Raw genomic sequence first — 15,874 nt, 5'->3', positions numbered from 1 at the left:
TGTACACAGTATGTGGCTTGATGCAGTAGGGTTTCGTTTCAAGCATTTCACCAGTAGAGGGAGACTTTTGTCCATCAATCACAGAACCATCAGTAATGTGTAGAACAGGGCTAGTGTCATCATGAGATCATCAGCAAGTTGTTGTTTTAATTAAACAGAAAACAAACTCTTGACAAGCATCGTAAACTCTATGCTGTGTATATATACACCCCATTGCATGGAGCCTATAGAAACATTGTCTGTCCAAAAAGCACATTTTTAGTGAATGTACAGTATAGGATAACGGTGCCGACCACGTTCCAAAGTTGAACAGGAGATTTATTGTTGATGAAGCAAGCTCAGGGCAATGTCAGCTCCATTAATGGCCTTGAAAGACACGAGTTTGAACTCCTAAGTAGTTGAAAAGGCATAAAGCCAACTAGACTTGCATTAAAGTACCAAGATTCAAATATCATGATAAACCAGTTAGTGTTAACAACTAGCACTTGGGGTTGATCCGGATTAAGTTGAAAGCCAACTTGTGGCTTTTGCATCAGCCTGTGTACAGTATGAGAGTGAGAGTAAGCTCACTTCATCACCCCTTCATCACATGACATTTACTCGGTCTTAAGCCTTGACTTACTGTACATTCCACTGCAATAACTTGTCACCTGATTAGAACCGTGCATCTTAGCTGTGCAGGATAGTCACTGATTAGTGAAAGCTAGACATTATGTAAGTTTGAGAAATTACTGTATCTTAAAGGCCTTGCACACCAAGCACCACCACTATAATGACAACAGTGGTGAACAATACATTTATAGTTCTATAGTTGCAGTACTTGGTGTGGACAGACTTTATGCACTATATGTAAAATCCTCAGCGTCAATTTAACTCCCAGTGTACAAATGCAACCAAATGTACCTGGAAAGGTGTATTTGGTTACATTTATACAAATGGATAAATTGAGCATTTCACTGTGTAGTCTGGATGTGTTGTCCTATGACAAATTAGATTTGTACATCACATGCGAGAGTCTTTATAGAGCTGCACCTAATAAACACATTAGAGGATTATAAGCATGTATACCAAATGTTCTATAAAAGAAAGATAAACCTGTTGAGTTTTCTTCTGATATTTATTTTACAAGTCAGCAATAATTTAGAACAGCGTATGTGTAAAGCATTAACGAAATGTGCAACAGTTGCTCAGTTAAAACTTTGTCTTAAAAATACATATTTTACTACATAGACATGTATATCTCATTGTATATTCACAAAAGAAAAAGGAAAAATATTCACTGTGGCATATGATGTGCAGTCTTTCCCAAAGCTGATTAGCATTTGAATCATCTACCTTGACTTAGAAGGGCTTAAATTAGCAGTGGCTTATGAAATCAGAGGGATAAATCCATTGCTCCTTTACTGCAGGGAATCACCACAACACCGTGTTGTGTCTGTGTAATCCTAAATACACACAGCACAAGCAGGATTGTCTTGAGATTTGTCAAAATAAAGAAAATAGGAGATATAACTACAGTGATTGACTAGCATAGCTGTAAGGTGACTTCTTTTTGTGTGTGTGTGTGTGTGTGTGTGTGTGTGTGTGTGTGTGTGTGTGTGTGTGTGTGTGTGTGTGTGTGTGTGTGTGTGTGTGTGTGTGTGTGTGTGTGTGTGTGTGTGTGTGTGTGTGTGTGTGTGTGTGTGCGTGCGTGCGTGTGCGGGGGCATGATTTCCAATGGGCAGAAAAAAGTGCACTTCTCAAAGAGTATGCTTTTACCATCCCACATACACTTTTCAACAGCTGGGAAACTTCAGGTACATTCAATAGGCCTATCAAAGATCTAAGGTGCTATCCTACCATAAGATGTTAGAGGTACATTTCACTGTAACTCAACAGTGCAGAAATGTTATTCAGGACCAGGAGAAACCAATATGCTCTCCCCCTTTTCTTTCCTTTAAAAAAAAGTTTTTTATATTGTTTAACATATTAGCATTTAATCATATTTTCACTGCTGAAGTGGAATTTCTTTCTTTGAAAATGATAAGCAAATAACATAAACCCAGAGTAAACTCAGTAGTCTTGAAGTGGGAGAACAGACATAACATCACATCACCCATAACGTGAGCCTGATTTTTGTATATTATATACTTCCTTGCACGCCAGTGTTGTGCGCCAAAAATAGCCAACAAGCTCACAAACAATGCATCACACATTGCAACAAGTTGTGTGCGTGTAGATCTGCCATTTTCGGCACGCAACACCGTCTTGGGGTGGGGTATAAATTGAGCACTACAATTTTGCAATGGTTTGTTCATTTGGGGAAGGGGAGGAAGTGGTAGTGGTACCATTAATTTCCATAGGAACCATATAATCAGCCTACCAAAAGGGAGAGGTACTTACTGTAGGCTATACTCAGTGGTGGAAAGTAACTAAGTACATTCACTCAAGTACTGTACTTAAGTAATTTTGAGGTATTTTTACTGGAGTATTTCCAATTTTCAATACTTTTACTTTTACTCCACTACATCTCAGAGGCAAATATTGTACTTTTACTCCACTACAATTATTTTAAAACTTTAGTTACTTTGTAGATTTTGATTATCATTACAAAACATACATTATCCACTTCAGCCCTATATACATTTTGGCCATTTGAAAATAGCCCCCGACTATTTTCAAAAGATTTTTATACATTTTATACATTTGAAAATTGTGAAATGGCACATTCTGCATAATGAGTACTTTCTACTTCTGGTACTTTAAGTACATTCTGATACCAATACTTTTGGACTTTTACTTGTAACAAAATATGTTTTACATTGCAGTATTGATACTTTTACTTAAGTAAAACATTTGAGTACTTTTTCCACCACTGGCTATACTGTACTTCATTGAGCACTTATTATTTAAGCACATTTACATGAAGTCAAATTATTATCTTGTTGTAGGTGATCATATTTACAGTCAGTCAGCCAAGCTGATAATAATAACCTTGGCAGAGGTCAGTTGCAACATTATAGCCTACATCAAATGATGTATAACTTATAAATAAGTTCCATTACGCCAAACATTTGGCACCGATACTGCCACTTTAAAATATTTCATCAAAGGTTAAAAAAAGAAAAGAAAAGAAAAACTAACTCCAGCACAATATGTGGCCTTGTGGACACACGTACAAACGTGTGGTAGTGTGTCTGTCAATCATTGTCGACAATCAATTAATTAATCTCTTACAAGTGCAAAAGGCACGTGCTGTCACAACTGTTCCCTCCCACCAAGATATATTACAGTATACACAGAATCTCTACTGGAAAAGTTCGTCTTAAAACTAGCTTATAAAAAACGAGATTACCATAAATTCCTTAGCAGAATGCACAAAAAACAACAACAACAACAACAACGACGACGACGATAACTAGCTCTGGTCCAGAGCGTTAGTGAGTTCTCTCTAACGCCCTTCTAGGCGCGCTGCTCTGCTCATAGACAGAACATTCCACTGCCGTGCGAGGTCTCCGTCTTTAGTAAAAAATAAATAAAAAAAAACTATTTCGCTACTCACCAAAACAAAGGCAGTTTTGTGTTGTTGAAAGTCTATTCTCCAGGAAGCCTCTCAGGACCGCACCTTCTCTGTATAATACACTTTTGGGGCAGAAAATAAATTATGTCCGCCAGACGGAAATTATTTGATTTACTCCACTGCGCCCTCTACAGATCTGGTCAATGGTAATTTATATTGACCTGATCTGTAGAGGGCGCAGTGGAGTAAATACAACAATTTCCGTCTGGCGGACATATTTAATTTTCTGACCAAAAAGGTGTATTATACAGAGAAGGTGGGGTCCTGAGAGGCTTCCCACCCTGGAGAATAGACTTTCAACAACACAAAACAACCTTTGTTCCGGTGAGTAGCGAAGTAGTTGTGTCTATTTTTTGACTAAAGACCTCGCACGGTAGTGGAATCTTCGGTCTATGAGCAGAGTAGCACGCCTGGCAGGGCGTTAGAGAGAACTCACTAACGCTCTGGACCAGAGCTAGACGATAACATACATGGCTACACACAGTGAAGTCCTTAGTGTTGATTTAAATGGACACTGTGGATTTTACTGTGCAGATAAATGAGCCCGTTTTACAAGCAAAGACAAAAAATAAAAAATAAAACCCGTATTAATGTCATGTGATTATGTACCGTCATTGCTGTTCTCCTGGGCTGCATCGCCCTCATCCCCATCCCCGTCGTCACTGTCCTCCCTCTCCTCAGACTCAGCCCCGTTTGACTTATTGTCACTGATGTCGGGTGACTGACGGGAGTCTTTTGAATGACAGGAGCTCTCGAAGTTACTGCTCTTCTCCGCCGAAAACCCGGCAAAGGCCGTCTGTGCTGCAGCAGCAGCAGCGGAGGAGGAGGAGGAGGAGGAGGCGGCGTGATGCGATGGCAGACCAGCCGCATACAACCAGGGGAAAGGGGACGTGAGGGCGGCCGCAGCAGCCGCCGGGTACACGTACTTTTCCATGTTGCTCTTGTCGAACAAGGGCATGTACGACGCCGCCACGGAAGGGTTGATGAAGTAGAAAGGCATGCAAAAGGGGGTCTGATGCTGTCCCACGCCACTTATTCCCATCAGAGAGTTCATGAACGCCAGATCGGGTCTGGTCGGATCCATCCCCGATGATATGCCGTTTCCAGCCCAGTTCATCTTTGGTTTCTTGGCAACGCGGTCGTCCCCAAACTCTTGCTTGACTTTCACCGCCTTGTTGGGTCCTTGTTGTTGCGCCCGATTATTGCGATCGCAGTCCTTCTCTGATCTGCCGTCGCTCTTCTCGGCTTCGCCCCCGTACCCGCTGTCCGTGTCCGTGTCTGTGTTCTCGTTAAACTCCCCGGCTTGGGTCCTCTGGATCACCGGCACGCAGTTGGCCTGAGCGTCGGCTTTGTGCGCATCGTCCCCGCCGGCGGGTAACTGCTGGTGCTGGAGTCCCAGAGGCGCGCCGGCCTGGAACTGCGTTAAGACCTTGTGTAGGTGGCCGATCAGCTGGGCGCACCTCTGTTCTCGCGTCGTCCAGTTCTCGAACTTGTTCAGATATTGTAGAACTTCTTTGGCACACGCCTGGAACCCGGACTGGAACGCGTCCAGATCAGCGTGAATGGGTGATTTCATCGGCCGCTCTCCTATATAGATCACATAAAGGATAGATATATTAGGGCAGGCTAGTTATTTTTCTTTGATTAAAAGTCCTTTCACACAGACTATTCTAAAGGTTATGTCAAGTAAGGTAAGTAAAAGTACAACAGTAGGCGGCTATTGGTGTCAAAATAAGGCAGGCTACCAAAAGTAGAAAGTATAGGCCTACTTATGCAGAGTGTCCCATTTCAGAAGTTTTCAAATGTATTATGTATAAACGAATATTTTGAAAATAGCAGCTCTACAAGCTGGCTCACAATGCCTGGCATCGCAACACATTGTGAGCTTGTAGATCGGCTATTTTCAAATGGCCGAAATGTATATAGGGCTGAAGTGGGTAATGTATGTTTTGTAATATCAAAATGTACAAAGTAACTGTCGGACCTGAACAAAAAAGTGTGCATTCTGAAATGTCACACAAAAGTTGGAAAACCTGTAACTATCATCCACGCACCGACTTACCATTCTGTAGAGCAATGATCTTCTGGTGCTGCTGCTCGGTGACAGCTGTCAGTGCGTTGAGATGCTTCAGTGTCAACTCCAAGACAACTGCCTTCTCCAGATGTCCAAGCGTCTAAGAAGAGGGACAAGAAGAGGTCCATGATGAGCTACTGACAAGATCATTGTGTGATGAACCACACAGTTTAACGCAGGTCTAATAGCATATTTTTCTTTTTGATAACTACTCATTTATATGATGTTTTTGCAGGGTATTGTATATTTGTCTGTCATTAAATGTTTCGATGAATTGAATACACATGGACCCCAATGGAAACAAGCAATAAATAGTGCTTTCTTGGGTTTCATCCTTTTAGCAGACCTTGTATAGAACTGTAGCTACTTTCTTTTTCTTTTTTTTGCAAACTATTAATAAAGTATTCAATCAATCAATCAATCAATCAATCAATCAATCAATCAATTAATAGTAGCTTTAATGCCAGGATCTCACCGTCAGTTTCAGATGTTCGGGCAGCAAATCCTTCAGCTGCCCAATACATTCGTTTATTCTGTCCCGCCTCTTCTTCTCTATCAACCGGTGTGGCAACTTATATGCGTCCTGATGATAAGATAGAAAACATTTAGCCTATAACGACACCAGAGACATCAGCTCTAAATAAAGTAGGCCTAGTTCACCTCAGTTGATCATATTATGCTTCCATGAACTGATAAAAGCCACATTATCAGAATAGTAGTAGCTGCACATTAAATTCCATATCATAAAAAACAAATGAACTGTCCGCACCTTTCCACCATCCTCACGCTTCATTCCTCTTTTAGATTTGCACATGTAGAGAGAGGGATAATCCACCCTATAAAGTCAATTAAAACGTATAGGATTAGTCTCAATATAGTTGTGTGCACAGCTTTATTACAATAGTTTGACGGGAGTTTGGCCAAAGCAGCGACTCACTCACCCCAGGAAATCGGCGTGATCCATAAACGGTCTCTCCTGCAAATGTGGTATTCTTTCATCCATAACTTCTCCTGTCACTTCTTCTCCCTTTTGATTGAAGTCTCTTTGGAAATGTTTTGTTATTCCAAGATCCACACAGACAGGGATCAGACAGGGGGATGTTTATTATAGATGTTGCACAATGATCGTCCTCCTTTAGAATGATGTCTAGTTTCCTCCTGAGCTGCCACTTTGCTGTGGTGGCGAGTAGTGTTGCCATGTCCGCTTATTATAAGTACTTCGGGCTTGTTTTTCTGTAAAGTTGCTTGTAAATATTGGTGGTTGCGGTTTTTTTGGGCTTGTTTCTAAAGTGTACCTATAGTTGCTTATTTGGTCTTGTTAACTAATGTTGTTTACAAACCAGTGGTTCTCAAACATTTTCATGTCAAGGACCCCCAAATTAATGTAGCCTAGTTGTAGACTTTCTCCCGACTTTCTGAAAATATTTTGTGCCAGAGACCCCCCCCCCATACAAGATTTTGTGGATTTGAAAATAAAAAAAATATTTGCAAATAGCAGCTCTATACGCTTGTGATCTTGTAGATCGGCTATTTCCAAATAGCCAATAGGGTTAGAGCGCTCATGTGGCCTGTAGTCGCTTCTTTTGGGCTTGTTTTCATAGACCTGGTTGCTTATTTCTTTCACACAACCTGGCAACATTGTCAGCCAGAGCGCACGCGCCGCCTCCCGGTAGGAAGCTTCCAACTCACGTGCAGCCTGGCCTGCAGCAGCACAAAGTCCGCTAATTGGACCTTCTCTGTGCAGTAGGCTAGCCTACGCTATGGCTGTTTGATCAATATAGCAAATAGCACGTCGACTCCTACTGCAATTATGATCCGTGCGTAAAATGTCCGAGAGACGACGATACAGCAGTAGCCTACGTGGTTCCCAAACTTTTTAGCTCGAGACCCAAAATGGAAATGTGATGTCTCCCTAGGACCCAATAGTGAAAATAGCAGATCTACAAGCTTGTGAGCTCATTGATCTGCTATTTTCACTACTTTCTTGAACATTTATTTTCTAATTTATGGGATTTTTAAAAATCATTGCATTTGATTCATGACATTCTTTTGCATTTTTGCATTTTTGGAACATCATTTGAAATAATATTAATTAAAACAAAATGTAGGAAACAAAAAATAAAGGGGTATTTACTCGCGAACCATAGAAATTGGTCCCGACCCACTGTTTGGGAAACATAATGCAGGCTCCTCTCCATTGAACTGAACACATGGAGGTAAATGTGAAGTAAAGGCGGAACGTCAGCGCGGGGCGGCCACTTTGAACTAGACGACGAGGTGTTTCTGCGCGTGTTGACTTGCCGTGTGCATGTTGTGTCCCCGGAGCTAGCACACTGACTCCTACTCAGTGGTGGGAAAAGTAGCCTACTACCATTTTTTACTTAAATAAAAGTATCAATACTGCAATATAGAAATACTCTGTTACAAGTAAAAATCTGGAATTAAAAATGTACTGTATGTTTATGTAAAAGTACAAAAGTATTGGTATCAAAATGTAGAAAGTGCTCATTATGCAGAATGTCCCATTTCAAGTTTTCAAATCTTATATAAAATAGCAGATCACAATGCATCACATTGTGATGCATTGTGAGATTATAGATATTTTTAAATGGCCGACACTTCTATAGGGTTGAAGTTGTTAATGTGTGTTTAGTAATAATAATCAAAATCTACAAAATAACTAGTAATCGGATTCTACTCATGCATGTGTGCCCGCCGGTGCCTCTTCGTCCGTCATAATGAGGTGCATTGTCGGTAACCATGGTAACCCATGACACTATAGGCTTTGCTGCTGTGTGCTCAGACCCAGACACGTGCCTCGCAGTTCCTTATCAAACTGTCCTGCCTAGAGTGTGTGTGTGTGTGTGTGTGTGTGTGTGTGTGTGTGTGTGTGTGTGTGTGTGTGTGTGTGTGTGTGTGTGTGTGTGTGTGTGTGTGTGTGTGTGTGTGTGTGTGTGCTCTTTCCCGCCCACACTTGTGCGTTTTGGCACTCCAGTGCCAATAAACAACCATCGAAGCCTCGTGATTTTAAGAGTAAAACTTCTGAATATCACTTTCTAATGTTGTTGTTGTTTGTTATTTACTATTGACAATCAGTGCCATTTTAAGTAATATCTTTAAGATCACTTGGTGAACAAATGAATGAAGAAACCACATTATTAGTTTTCAAATTCAAAATGGTTGATGAACAAAAATGGAAACAAAGAGTCAGTGTTTTGGATATGGTTGAATAGGTTACATATCAGAATCGACTTTGTTGTCACGTGATCATCACACTATTACAGGTGTAAAAGAGTGGGCGAAATATTTTTCTGTACAAGCTCTCAACATGCAGTTACAGGAAGAGTTAGAATATCTAGGGAATAGAGAAGAAAGTAACAGAGAATACAGAACAAAATAACAGGAAGGCACAGACCAATCTAATATACAAAGTCTAGTATAGAGTACATAAGTGCATGATTTAACATTTTTGCAATGGATAGCTGGCACTGCACAGAATGAAGACATGTTTCTGTGCAGGTAGAACATCATAAAACAACAACTGTAGGTATATCACTGTATCATATGCATCATTAAAGTGACATGGTTAAAGAAATTACATTTAAGACAGAGAAAAAGTGTCATGTTAAAGTCTTCAGCAGGATTTGAAAGTCTATTGTCTGATAATGATGAATCATTATGACCACAAAAGTGTTTTATCACTATTCTATCACTATTTTATCACTATTAATTTTATCACTATTCGAGTGAACATAAGTCGTTTTATTCTGATGAATATCCCCCTATTCATAATTGGTAAAATTGATTGTGTCTTACATTCCTTACACAATGACGTCTCGGTGTGTTTCCACCAGTTATCACACATGTTCACATCATTTTCATAGTGGATCAGAGACACGTAATGCCCTCTCACATGTCTCATGATCACATTTCTTCTTCCTCCTAATCATGTGACTCGTTCTGGCCTGCAGCATATGGCCCTTTTGTGTAACAGTGTTGACAAAGAATGATCCAACCAGCCACCCCCCCCCCCCCACGTTAGAATGTCTCCCTGCCAGTCTTTATTTAACCAGGTGATTTCACCCACCCTGGCATGATCTCCTTCCTCCCCTGCAAGAGGTAACTTCCCATAACAGCACTTCCAGTCGTACGTTGGAGTCCCCCTTTCCTCCACCCCCGCCCGCCCCCCCCCCCCCCCCCCCCCCCCCCCCCATTCCCTCCTCTTCCTTCCCTCCAGAGTATGCCGCTGCTCTATATGTGGCAATGGAACCGCTCGAGGAATCCACTCCAAATGTTTTCCATATTAGTTCAGAGCCTTCTCTGATTCCAAATAGCAGCCAAGCTATGGGCTTCTGGTGAGAGGAGACCTCGGCAGGGAGCGGAGGGGAGGGGAAAGAGGGGGGAGCGGCTGCCAGCAAGTCCACCCTAAACAGCACAACAGTAGAGTCGAGAGCAAAGAGCAGGAAGAGAGACTAACAGAGAGAGAGAGAAAGAAAGAAAGAAAGAAAGAAAGAAAGAAAGTAAGAAAGAAAGAGAGAGAGAGAAAACAAAACATCAGCCATTTGGAGAGCTAACAAGGCAAGGCGGTTCTAAAGCAATATGGGACAGGGGGAGAAGAAGAAGATGAAGGAGGATAAGAATGATGAAGGCCCGGCGCCAGAGGACGCCCACAAGTGTTGGGGCTGCCGCGTCCCCGTGCTCGTCGCCCCCCTCCAGCTGCTGCTGGGGGTCGCCGTCGCAGTTGTGGCCTTCCTCATGCTGGCCGTCAGCCCCTCGCTGATGGCGAGGGAGACGCCTCACTGGGCCGGGATCATTGTAAGCCTCGTCCTTATGCACTACTAACACCATCTCCACACAACAGTCAACGTATTCCGCATGGAACCTCACCCTGCTGCATGACCCTCAGCGGCTTCACAGTCAAATCTGGAGTGTTCATTTAACTCTGAACGTGTGAAAATGGTCCCACTTCAGATTTTACTGTGTGTATGCCCTCCCCACTTGTGTCTATCATCTCACCTCAGCTCACCGCATGTCAGCATTGGCACATACTGTAGGTTAGACTTGTCTGGGTACTGTACAGGCAGCACTGTAAGTGTAAGCGAGGAAAACCCTGTGGTATTGTCCTGCTCTATAAATCGCAGGACTTCACCCACAAACACAATCATCGACTTGATCTTCACATCCATCTCCATTTTCCAATCCCGCTTGCACCTACTCTTGTCTGTGCTGGTATGTGTAGGGAATAAAGAATATCTGGTGTGACAAACCAACCACCCCTACGCCTGTCCCTGTTTCAACCCTGTCCCAGCATGCCTCAATCCCAGCCTGCCCCTTGATGCATGAAGCTACTGAATACCTTATCACCTGTAAATATGTAACGCATACATAGATTCCCCTCGTTGTCATCTCTGCCATCTGTCCTATCCTATCAATAAACACATACAGATGGGGAAACCAAAAGAGACGAAGAGATGTCATTAATCTAACCTGTCTCAACTTTTTAAAACTAGTTAAAAGGAGATTGTGATTTAGCTCTTAAAAACAAAGTTCCCCCTGAGCAGTATGACTCAGCCATATACAGTGCACTGCACATGGACATTATGAGTCATGACCATTTTCGAGTCCCTCATGAACAGAGAGCCCTTTTACACAAACAATCTTAAAGACACGTCAAATGATCTACTGTATTAAATATAGCTCCAGTTAATCATTTCATCAGTGTTGAACTGACATTAAAATAACACTGCAGCAAACAATCACAATGGCCTGTTCTGTACAAGTACTGTAAGTGAACAATGTAATGTTTGTGCAAGAGAGAATATTGTCAACATGCCATTTACCATTTGATTTCTGATGTAATTTCTCTCATTGTGGGACTCATATTTTCACATAGGCTACAAGAGATACTGCAAGCTCCAAACATGTATACTGCCACAAACCTATAGTTGATTACACAACAAAGACAACAACATCTCATTCTTATGACTATATGTCCATATACAATTTCTAAGAAAACAAATAATTAGTTAACAGTATTGAACATTGTTAATATCCCTCATGATCCAACTGCTTTAAGGTCACAAATTAGTCTAAGAACAACATGTTTGTTTTTTGCTTGGTCAGTCCACCATGCTAGCCTATCACAGATCAAATAACATCTCTGGACACTTCAACATCCCGAGTTAGCTCCTCACGAGATTCAGTGTTTTCTGAGTGAAAAACACTGAGGTCACCAGGAACTTTCCAGAGAATCCTGACCGCTTAAGAACCTGGGAAAAACATTTAAATTAGATGCTGAATGTTAGTCACAAGACTCCAATTGCACAGAGAGAGCATGAGTGTGGGTGTGTGTTATCCCAAAGAGGAGGAAAACAATCTAATTTGCTATTGCTGTGATAATGTAAACAGATGACATCTTAATGCTGAATAGTGCCATATTAACAGAAGCAGTCATGATGATTGGGGCAAAACAGAATTTGCATGAAGCAATATTCTTTAGTATAGGTTGTGTGCAGTGTAGCACAATTATTTATGACAGCATTAAATTTGTGAATTAATGTGCAATTTGTACATGGATTAAGAAGATTATTTTTGCTAACTCAAAATGTCGAGTATGATATTAGTGAAGGTAACCAAGCTTATATGATATGTTTTCTGCTGTCTTGTTATAGCTGTGTTTGGTTTCTGTCGTGGGCTTCATCTTGTATTGCATCACCTATCATCCTGATGAGAGGAATTTTATGCAGTTCATTTTTAAGGTGAGTTCAGATGCATTCTCACATCTTTCCTGTAGAGGTGAAAGGATAGAAACAAAACCCTCTCTAATGGGCAATCTGTCACATTGTATGGTGCCAAATTGGGTTCTTTATCAAATGCAAGCCTGTCTCTCTCATTCAACTATAGAGGTTGGAATCACAGAGACAGTCACAGTCTTATTTGCAATAAAAGTATGCACGGCTTTTACCAAACAAAGGCCTCAGCAGAGAGTCATGGTTTATACACTGACACTGCAAGGCCAGCACTACTTGATGGCTTTATTTCACAACTGTGAATAGGATCGCAGACATCAGATGCATTCCAGATTTTAAGAGCTTTGTAGGATTCCAAAGGGTGAATGAGAATGTTCACTGAATGTAACTTATTTCATAACATAATTGACAATAGACTAGATATAATATAGAATAGAATATAGCCCAGGTCCATAGAACCACAATACCCTGAACTCGATAACACCATCTAATATTCTTGAATTGAATTCTTGAATACATACTGTACGGAGAAGCATTGCAGACAAAGTGGTGTTTGCAGGGGCATAAAGATAAGACCCAAAATATACTCTAAATGCAATTTAAATGCACTAAATGCCAGTTTTAGTTTTTTTAAATAAGTCTTTCAGGTTTTATGTGCACCAATATCTTAAGATTTGCTTAAGTGGTCTTAACAATCAACTATCAAACTATCACATTTGTATTTTACATTTATGATATTTTGGTCATGCTTAGTTTTGACATGCACCATACTACTTATAGGGGTTCAAATCTAGCTTGTGCTAGGATGTTATATAATTTATTTCCTGTTTCCCATATGCTACCTGAAGCCAAAAATATGACTTTATCCTGGATGAACCAGTGACTGGTAAGGGCACATACCATATAAATAAGGCTTTAGAGTCTAAAGCCTTATTTATCCCCAGGCCAGCTGCGGGTAGGTTTAACGTTTAGACCTTCCCGCAGCCGGCCTGGGTTCGAAACCAACTCTTTGCTGCATGCCATCCGCCTTCCTCCATCCTCCTTTCCTGTCTATTTATATAAAGCAGAAAAAATAATAATCCAGCTCATTGGCCACCTGGTTCAATAATTCTTCTATATATTTAGAGTTGGTGAATTTAATCCACAGTCAGGTCACTGATTCATAAAATTGTCCCTGTGGCAAAATCTTTCAAGAAGCAAATGAAAGCCAAGTTTGGTGGGTATAATTGTTGATAATCATGGTGTTCGATGTGTTCAGATGATTTGCCTAAAGCCATCCTTTGTGTTTCAAAACATGTTCAAAACTGTTTTTCTTTTAGTGGTCTGTAAACAACTGCAATATGAGAATGGACTCCTTCCAGTTTTGGGGGTTTTCAGAATATTTCCTTTTAGAGTTGCCCAACTGTAGGTGTTTGGCCAATGCCTGACAAATCCCAATTCACATTTATCTCCTGGTAAACAAGAATTCTCCAGATTTCACAGCTGTTTTGAAATCAACATAAATGCTGTTTCAAGCAACATTGACTGCTTGCATAATTCCATAAGTAGCGTGTAACTGGGAATGAGAGCTGCTGTTATATAAGCAATGGATTTAGATGAAGGGCTAGTATTATTGAGATTGTACAATTACATAAACTACAAAAAGGCACTCACACAGCATGTGGAAAAAGGTTGGACGTATCCATAGCTGCAAAGGTTCACATATGAACAGTGTCACGTGTGTGTTGCAGAGTAGCACTGCCTTGTAGCCCAGCAGCCTAAGATCGCACTTGGGCAGAGAGGACTCCCCTTTGTATGAGCAGTAGATGTTTTATTCCCCATGTGGGAGACCCGGGTTCAAATCCAGGTACATCACATCAGCATTGTGTTAAGGCCCTGACTCTTAGTCTTAGGTTCAGACTGTAGTCAATAGCCATGTTCTGCAGGCATTTACTGTATTGTCTGCTTTGTGTGGAAATAAACACTGCCATGGGCAGCAAGCAATGTATACCAACCTATCTCGAAACCTATATTACTTTACTTTACTGGGATCTGAATGAATCATGATACAACCCGACCTAGAGCTCACATTGTCGATGTAAATGCTTACAATGTGAATCATTATTGGTTTAAAAGGCACACCAAAGGGCAAGTAAACATCTCAAGGCACACCTGTGTATTCACATCTGTGCAAAATAAAACCAGTAACATTTTATCACTTGACTATCACTGTAAACATTTAATTTTATTTACTAGTGCAAAATAAAAAGTTATAAATATATTTTTACGGCATACAATCTGCCTCTGTATTGGGAAATGAGTGCACACAAAGTACTGATATAGCAATAATAATGTGTGGTTTTCACAAAATCCCAAGGCACACATGAACTCATGACACACCAGTGTGCCTCGGCACACAGCTTGGGAACCACTGACGTACTAGAAACAGTCATTCCTATAATGCTAACCCTCTGCCCTTGTCTTGTCTTCTGTTTCCCTCTACAGCTCCTTTACTTTGTCCTGTGTACAATAGGCCTAGTTATCTCAGTCTTGGTAATGGCATTCGCTGGACACCACTACTCACAGACCAGTAACTTCAAGGCATGTGAGAAAGCAGGGGAGGACTGCATGTGCACACTGGACCCGGATGACCCCATTGCCCGCACATTCACCTACAAGGAGGTCAGCGACTGTGAAGTGATCACCCAGACGCTCAGCATGTACTTCCTGGTGCAGATCGTGCTGAATCTGGCCCAGGCGTGTGTGTGCGCTGTCGGGGCCTTTATCATGTGGAAGCACCGATACCAGGTCTTCTTTGTCGGCCTGCAGATTGGCTCTCCCTCCTCGAAGCAGTGGCAGAAGGTGTAACATCACAACAAGGTGTTGACATTGTGACGGTGGTCACTGTGGGATGGAGGGTAGAGTAGCTAATGCAGCCTGCTGTTTTTTTACACACTTATGGACAGAAGAGGAACACTTATAGCACTGCTTTGTGGTTTGGATAAGTGTTGTTCGCAATTCATATTGACCGTTTCCCTCTCTTCTTTTGTCTCTCTTTTTTGTTTTTTTGGAGGGGGTATTATAATGACTTAAAATGCACAATTTTTATATACAATATTAACAACTTTGAATACTTTATATGAATGATAATTTCTACAATCTATTTTTCTAGTCTTGGTATTTTCTCTGAAATACCTAGCGGTGACCTTGCAGTGACAAACAGTCTACTGTATGTACAGTACAAATACTAACTAGACTAAACCACTTCACTGGAAGCAAAATGGATTTGATTTGTGTTATTCATCTCACACATATCCCAAAACTGGAGACTGGCTTGATTCATTCAGTATGAGAGTAAATGAGAGTTAATGAGTGTGATTCTCTAATGCACAATGTACAGTATGCTCTTTCTCACAACAAAGTATAAATCATACTCTAAGGAGGACGCTGAATCCTTTCGTTATGTTAATGAAAAATAGCATTGCCATTTGGCAACATCCTCTGAAGGACCCT

At 41.1% G+C, this 15,874-nt stretch overlaps 2 protein-coding genes across 3 annotated transcripts; one reads left to right on the top strand and one right to left on the bottom strand.

The window, feature by feature from the left end:
* Positions 1 to 3,771: 3,771 nt before the first annotated feature.
* On the bottom strand, positions 3,772 to 6,757 carry bhlhe41 (basic helix-loop-helix family, member e41). 2 transcript variants are annotated; one of them, XM_084060066.1, is made up of 5 exons: positions 6,575 to 6,757; positions 6,403 to 6,469; positions 6,109 to 6,243; positions 5,622 to 5,733; positions 3,772 to 5,146 (listed from the first exon to the last, which is right to left on the bottom strand). In XM_084060066.1, exons 1-5 carry the CDS (start codon positions 6,634 to 6,636, stop codon positions 4,161 to 4,163), a joined length of 1,362 nt encoding a protein of 453 aa, XP_083916192.1. In that variant the 5' UTR covers positions 6,637 to 6,757; the 3' UTR covers positions 3,772 to 4,160. The 2 variants fall into 2 exon arrangements, with proteins under 2 accessions (XP_083916192.1, XP_083916193.1); XM_084060067.1 differs by having other exon boundaries at positions 6,109 to 6,216.
* Positions 6,758 to 10,037: 3,280 nt separating this feature from the next.
* Positions 10,038 to 15,622, top strand: sspn (sarcospan (Kras oncogene-associated gene)). The gene is made up of 3 exons (XM_084059711.1): positions 10,038 to 10,448; positions 12,305 to 12,391; positions 14,867 to 15,622. The coding sequence occupies exons 1-3, from the start codon at positions 10,233 to 10,235 to the stop codon at positions 15,227 to 15,229; spliced, it is 666 nt and encodes a 221-aa protein (XP_083915837.1). The 5' UTR covers positions 10,038 to 10,232; the 3' UTR covers positions 15,230 to 15,622.
* The last annotated feature ends 252 nt before the right edge of the window (positions 15,623 to 15,874 follow it).

Source organism: Gymnoscopelus microlampas (assembly GCF_963454915.1).
Source record: "Gymnoscopelus microlampas genome assembly, chromosome: 6".
NCBI lineage: Eukaryota > Metazoa > Chordata > Actinopteri > Myctophiformes > Myctophidae > Gymnoscopelus > Gymnoscopelus microlampas.
The sequence above is the reverse complement of the archived record's forward strand: the minus strand, read 5'-3'. Positions and strand labels throughout refer to the sequence as shown.

What these genes read in the sequence shown, in the direction of transcription:
- bhlhe41 (XM_084060066.1), bottom strand. Translation starts at nt 6,636, where the DNA reads ATGGATGAAAGAATACCACATTTGCAGGAGAGACCGTTTATGGATCAC. An exon ending in GATCACGCCGATTTCCTGGG is followed by an intron (nt 6,470 to 6,574) that starts GTGAGTGAGTCG and finishes TTGACTTTATAG; the next exon opens with GGTGGATTATCCCTCTCTCT. An exon ending in GATCATTGCTCTACAGAATG is followed by an intron (nt 5,147 to 5,621) that starts GTAAGTCGGTGC and finishes TGATCTATATAG; the next exon opens with GAGAGCGGCCGATGAAATCA.
- sspn (XM_084059711.1), top strand. Translation starts at nt 10,233, where the DNA reads ATGGGACAGGGGGAGAAGAAGAAGATGAAGGAGGATAAGAATGATGAA. An exon ending in CTCACTGGGCCGGGATCATT is followed by an intron (nt 10,449 to 12,304) that starts GTAAGCCTCGTC and finishes GTCTTGTTATAG; the next exon opens with CTGTGTTTGGTTTCTGTCGT. An exon ending in TTATGCAGTTCATTTTTAAG is followed by an intron (nt 12,392 to 14,866) that starts GTGAGTTCAGAT and finishes TTCCCTCTACAG; the next exon opens with CTCCTTTACTTTGTCCTGTG.